At 45.0% G+C, this 6,366-nt stretch overlaps 1 protein-coding gene across 1 annotated transcript; it reads right to left on the bottom strand.

Moving 5' to 3' along the window:
- Positions 1–5,227: 5,227 nt before the first annotated feature.
- Positions 5,228–6,160, bottom strand: LOC120239687 (olfactory receptor 13H1-like). Its single transcript, XM_039244098.1, has one exon. It carries the CDS (start codon positions 6,158–6,160, stop codon positions 5,228–5,230), a length of 933 nt encoding a protein of 310 aa, XP_039100029.1.
- Positions 6,161–6,366: the final 206 nt, after the last annotated feature.

The following is a 6,366-nucleotide window of genomic DNA, read 5'->3' as shown; positions in this document are numbered from 1 at the left end:
ATGAAGTCCCTCCTTTCATCTGTGTTCCAGCGGGTGCCAGAATTTCCTTCCTTTTCAAGGGGGATAATATTCCACTGTGTATGTAGACACCACGTTTTGCTTATCCACTCATCTCTTCATGAACACTTGGACCCATGTTCACAGCAACCTTATTCACAAGAGCAAAAAATAATTTTTTTAATGGGCAAAGGAGGAGCATCTGGGTGCAGATTATTATTTGCTATTGTGAATAAGGCTGCTGTGAATGTGGGCGCACGAGTATGTCTTTGAGATTCCGTTTTCAATTTTTCTTCAACCCCAACTCCCTTTCTCAGTGCTACCTGGGGCTAGTTGGATGCCTTAAAAAATATTTTTTAATTTTTTTTTTTTTGAGAGAGATAGAGACAGAGACAGAGCATGAGGCAGGGGGAGGGGAAGGAACATAAAGAGAGAAGGAGACAGAATCAGAAGCAGCTCCAGGATCCGAGCTTTCAGCACAGAGCCTGACACTGGGCTCAAACTCATGATCCACAAGATCATGACCTGAGCTGAAGTCGGACGCTTAACCGACTGAGCCACCCAGGCGCCCCTGGATGCCTTTAGATCAGGGGCTTGTAGGGCTGGTCCCAGACCTAGCTGGAGCTCACAGACATGAGAGGGGCTTCCAGTATCTCATGGGTTCTGATGAGGGCAGTTGATGGTGGCTGTTGTCTGACCTGAAGCTCAGCTTAGCAAGTTGCATCAAGAAAATAGGTCTATCTTCTGTGTGTGTGTGATTTTTTTTATTTGAGTATAATTGATAATGTTACATTAGTTTCAAGTAGAGCACATAGTGATTGGACAAGCGGATACATTGTGTGATGCTCACCACAAGTGTAGCTACATGGCTATTACAATGCCATCGACTATATCCTTATGCTGTGCTTTTACCCCCATCACCTATCTTTCCTTGGCTGGAAACCCGTATCTTTGACCCCCTTCAGCCCTTTTGCCCAACTCTTCACCCCCACCTCTCTGGCAACCACCAGTTAATTTTCTGTATTTATAGATCTGATTCTGCTTTTTGTTCATTTATTCATTGTTTTTTAAAAAAAAGATTCCACGGGGCGCCTGGGTGGCTTAGTCGGTTAAGCGTCCGACTTTTGCTTAGGTCATGATCTCGCAGTTTGTGGGTTCGAGCCCCGCGTCGGGCTCTGTGCTGACTGCCAGCTCAGAGCCTGGAGCCTGTTTCAATCTGTGACTCCCTCTCTCTCTGACCCTCCCCTGCTCACACTGTCTCTCTCGCTCTCTCCTAGAAATAAATAAAACATTTTAAAAAATTTTAAAAAAAAGAAATAAAAAAAGATTCCACATATGAATGAAATAGTATGGTATTTTTCCTTCCCTGACTGACTTCCCTTAGCATTGTATACTCTAGGGCTCCATCTATGACATTGTAAATGGCAAGATATCATCCTTTTTATGGCTGAGTAATATTCCATTATATATACCTCACATCTTCCTTCTCCTTTTCTCTGTTGACAGACACTTAGGTTGTTTCCATATCCTGGTTGTTATAAGTGATGCCACCATAAACACAGGGACACATATATCTCTTCAAATTAGCATGTTCGTTTTCCTTGAGTAAATATCCCCCATAGTGGAATTATTGGACCATATGGTATTTCTATTTTCAGTTTTTAAAGGAGTCTCCACACTGTTTTCCACAGTGGTTTCTCCAGTTTACATTCCCACCAATAGTGCACAGCGTTCCTTTTTCTCCACCTCCCCAACTCCTGTTATGTCTTGTCTTTTGTACTTTAGCCATTCTAACAGGTGTAAAATGACATTTCATCATGGTTTTGGTTTGCATTTCCCTGCTAGTGAGTGATGTTGAGCATCTTTTCATGCATCTATCGGCTATCTGTGTCTTTTTTAGAAAAATATCTATTCTGTTCCTCTGCCCATTTAAAAAAAAAATTATTTTTGAGAGACAGAGAAGGGGGTGGAGAAGGAAGGGCAGAGAGAGAGAAGGAGACAGAGGATCTCTGACAGCACTCATACAGGGCTTAAATTCACGAACCATGAGACCATGACCTGAGTCGGAGTCAGAGGCTTAACACATGAGCCACCCAGGAGACCCCTCGCCTCCTGCCTATTTTTTAATCAGATTGTTTGTTTCTTTAGTGTTGAGTTGTATAGTTTCCTCATATATTTTGGATATTAACCCCTTATTAGATATATCATTTGCAAATATCTTCTCTCATTCAGTAGGTTGGTTTTGTTTTGTTTTTGTTTTGTTGGTGATTTTCTTTGCTGTGCAAAACCTTTTTTACTTCAATGTAGTCCCAATAGATTATGTTTGTTTTTGTTTCTCTTGCCTTAGGAGACATCTTAAAAAACACTGCTATGGCTGATGTCAGAGAAAGTACTGTCAGTGTTACCTTCCAGGATACTTTATGGTTTCAGAGCTCACATTTTAGGTCTTTAATCCATTTTGAGTTTATTTTTTTGTATGGTGTAAAAAAGTGGTCTGGTAGCATTGTGTTAGATATAGCTGTCCTATTTTCCAATCACCATTTATTGGAGAGACTTCTTTTCCCCACCGAATATTCTTACCTCCTTTGTCATTGATTAATTGACCATCTAATCATGGGTTTATTTCTGGGCTCTCTATTTGGTTCAAGAAAATGGATACTTCATTAGACAAACCACATATAAGTCAAGTAAGAATGAGGGCTTTGGAGGAAGAGTCAGGTTAAAATCCTGATTATGTCAGATACTAGTTGTGTGGAAATATTTCTTTTATAACTGTATCTTTTATGTTAAGTATGGTTGATATCTTCATGTGTTAGTAGCTGAGGGTTTGGTGTGGATTTTCCATCCATACAAAACCATTGGAAAGGTGTCAACATACCTGGAGGAAGTTTTTAATTGTTTCAATTAAATTGTTTCAATTAATAAACAAGTATTTACTTTTAAAAAAACTTGAATCTTATGAAAGTAAATATTTCCTTTCTCATTTTGAATTAGCCATTCTTAGGAAGTGTAAGAAACAAATGTTATATATCTTTCCAGGACTTTTCTATATGCAAATATATCTGCTTTTGTTTTTCACAAATGGGATCACACTATGCATACTTTTTATTATTATTTAACTCTATATCATGATTCATCTTTCTAAATCAGTATGTAGTCATCTCACTCATAGTTTTTTAAAATATTTTAATGTTTTATTTATTTCTGAGAGAGAGAGAGACAGCATGAGCAGGGGAGGGTCAGAGAAAGAGAGAGACACAGAATCTGAAACAGGCTCCAGGCTCTGAGCTGTCAGCACAGATCCCGACGCGGGGCTTGAGCCCACAAACCATGAGATCATGACCTGAGCTGAAGTCAGACCTTTAACCGACTGAGCCACCCAGGTGCCCCTCACTCATAGTTTTTAATAGCTGAGTAGAATTCCATTGTCTGGTAGTCACCATAATTTATTTTACTAATCCCAGTGGTGTAAATTTAGGCTGTTTCCCATTCTTATCATTCTAAACAATTCTAAAATGAAAATTATTGTAAAATAGGTCTGTTGATGCAAGTGTATTTATAAGGTTAATTCCTAGTTGTGGCCTTTTGGAAGCAAAATAAATATATGGTATAAATGTCAAGGGATGCTACCAAACTATTCCCTAGAAATTCATTCTGATGCAGCCCCCTATCAGTAGTGAAGGAGAGGAGAGAATATCTTTAATAAATATTTATCAGAGCCCTCAGATAAGGTAGCTGATACTACAGGACAAGATCCTTGGAGACAGGATAGAGTCTTACTCACCCTTCATCCTTAACACCCAACAGAGACTAGTACATAAATAGTAGTAGAAAGAGAGACAGAAGGAGAAAGTTATTCTGAGAGACACGTGGGGTGGGGGGAGCATGGCTTTCAGTAGCAGGAAATGGATGTGAAGGATGAGCAGCAACTCAAAACGGAGAAAATGCCAGGAGCTGGGCTATTTTAGAGGCAGAGGGGAGGGTGAGTCAGGTATAGGCCGAATTCAGGATCCTGAAAGCTTATCTGATGTCTTGGAAAGCCTCTATCAGTTGCGAGCTAGAAAAAAATCAGATTCCAAAGTTGAGTAAGAAAAAAAACATTAGGGAGTGCCTGGTGGCTCAGTCCCTTAAGCTTTGGACTTTGGCTGAGGTCATGACCTCACAGCTCATGAGTTCAAGCCCCAGGTCGGGGTCTGTGCTGACAGCCCAGAGCCTGGACCCTGCTTCGGATTCTGTGTCTCCCTCTCTCTCTGCCCCTCCCCTGCTTGTACTCTGTCTCTGTCTCTCAAAAATAAATAAGCACTGAAGAAAAATTTTTCTAATAAAAAATAATTTAAAAATAAAGAATCGGAGTTTTCAGGGTCACCAAAGCCATTAAAAACAACAAGCACAATCAGCACGTCTTGTGGACACGCACGGTCATAAAATTGGGAAGCAAGCATGTGACTGACATCAGAACATCTACAGACTCACCACGGGAGCATCGTGAGGTCAGGGCCATGGACACCTGATCCCCGGCCTACTGTCTCAGGAGCCAGCGTGGGTCCCTCCACGCGGCATGTGCCAGTGGCTGCCTAGCAACAGAAGAAATGTACAAGCGGATGTTATGTGCAGCAAGGCACATCACGCCCCCAGCTGTGAGTCCCAACATTCCTCGTCTCTGACCCAGAGGCCTCATGTCTTCTTCCAGCATCTATTTCATCGGTGAGGTTGTAAGGAGGTACAGTCCCAAACCTGTCACGGTGCTGGGCAGGCGGGAAGGTGCAGGCTGGCAGCACACACCGAGGCAGCAACACCTTGCCTCTACACCCCCAGTGTGTAGCTTCCCAGAGGGAACTGCCGAGGCAGCAGGTGGGGCTAGACACAGCTCCTGCTGGGTGCTGGCGGCCTCGTCCTGAAACCAGCCGCAAGAGGAGGTCAACATCCATCCATCCTTCTCCTTCAGCCACTGAGGATTTCTGGGACAGTCTCTTTTGTGTGCACATCTGTCCCTCTCTCTCTCTCTCCCTCTCTCTCTCTCTTTCTCACACACACACACACACACACACACACACACACACACACACTGATCCTAGGCTCTTGCCTTTGTTACTAATTGGTGTGTGTGTGTGTGTGTGTGGGTGTGTGAATACATCCTCCCCAGAAAGGCTGCAGAGAAGAAACTCAGTTTACAGCCCAGAGTAGGCAATCCAGAATACTAATTTATTTCCTCCCTCCTCAGCCCTGCTTCTTAGAAGCTAGCTTTTCTCCCCAGAAGCCTCCGGAAGGCCCCTTTCATGTCCTTGTTCCGCAGGCTGTAGATGAGGGGGTTCATCATGGGGGTGAGGGCGCCATAGGCTGTGGAGATGATCTTATCTCGGTCATGCATGATCTTGTCCTGAGGCATCATATACATGGAGATGGCCGTGCCGTAGAAGAGGGCCACCACCGTGAGGTGAGACCCACACGTGGAAAAGGCCTTGCTGTGGCCCTCTGTGGACCGCATCCGCAGCACGGCCACCAGGATCCTTCCGTAGGAGGCCACGATGAAGGCAAAAGGAGCCAGCAGGGTCAGGGCACTGGTGCCCACCATGAGAGACTCATAGACCTGAAGGTCAGAGCAGGCCAGCTTCAGCAGGGCCAGAAGCTCACACGAGAAGTGATTGATGACGTGGTGGCCACAGAACTCCAAGGGCATGGTCAGCACGGGGACCACGGTCAGCAGGAATGCTGCCGTCCATGAGGCCCCAGCCAGCAGGCTGCAAAGCCGGGGCCCCATGTGCGTGGCGTAGCGCAGGGGGTCAACAATGGCCACACAGCGGTCATAGGCCATGGCAGCCAGCAGAAGACACTCCACGACACCCAGATACAGTCCCACGGCCATCTGGGCCACGCACTGTCCCAGTGAGATGACTGGGGTGGCCACCAGGCAGTTGATGAGGACCTGGGGCACACTGGACGTGGTATAGCACACATCCAGGAAGGACAGATTGCTGAGGAAGAAGTACATGGGCGTGTGGAGCCGGGGGTCATAGCGGATCAGGAGCAGGATGAGGCTGTTCCCGAGAAGGGTGACGATGTAGGACAGGAGGAGCAGGCAGCAGAAGATGGCCTGAGCCCGTGGGTACTCGGAGAGTCCAAGGAGAACGAAGTAGATCTCCTGGGTGCTGTTCTTCCTGTCCATGCCCCTTCTGAAACTCCAGCTGGGTGGGAAAGTATGGGTGATCTTGAGAGGTCTTTTGGAAACTGGCAGCTTTTTATAAATAAGGTGGGACTCTTTCAAGGCACTGCCATGAAAGTATTCCTGGACACTGCTGCACAGATTATTACCCCTTTACCCCTCCATAGCTATGGCCCTTGCTAAAGAATGTTTGCTTAACATATTCCACC

The sequence above is a fragment of the Hyaena hyaena genome, unplaced genomic scaffold (genome assembly GCF_003009895.1).
Source record: "Hyaena hyaena isolate Hyena2069 unplaced genomic scaffold, ASM300989v1 scaffold_235, whole genome shotgun sequence".
NCBI classification, from domain to species: domain Eukaryota; kingdom Metazoa; phylum Chordata; class Mammalia; order Carnivora; family Hyaenidae; genus Hyaena; species Hyaena hyaena.
Note: the sequence above shows the minus strand (reverse complement) of the source record. Positions and strands in the feature narration are given on the sequence as shown.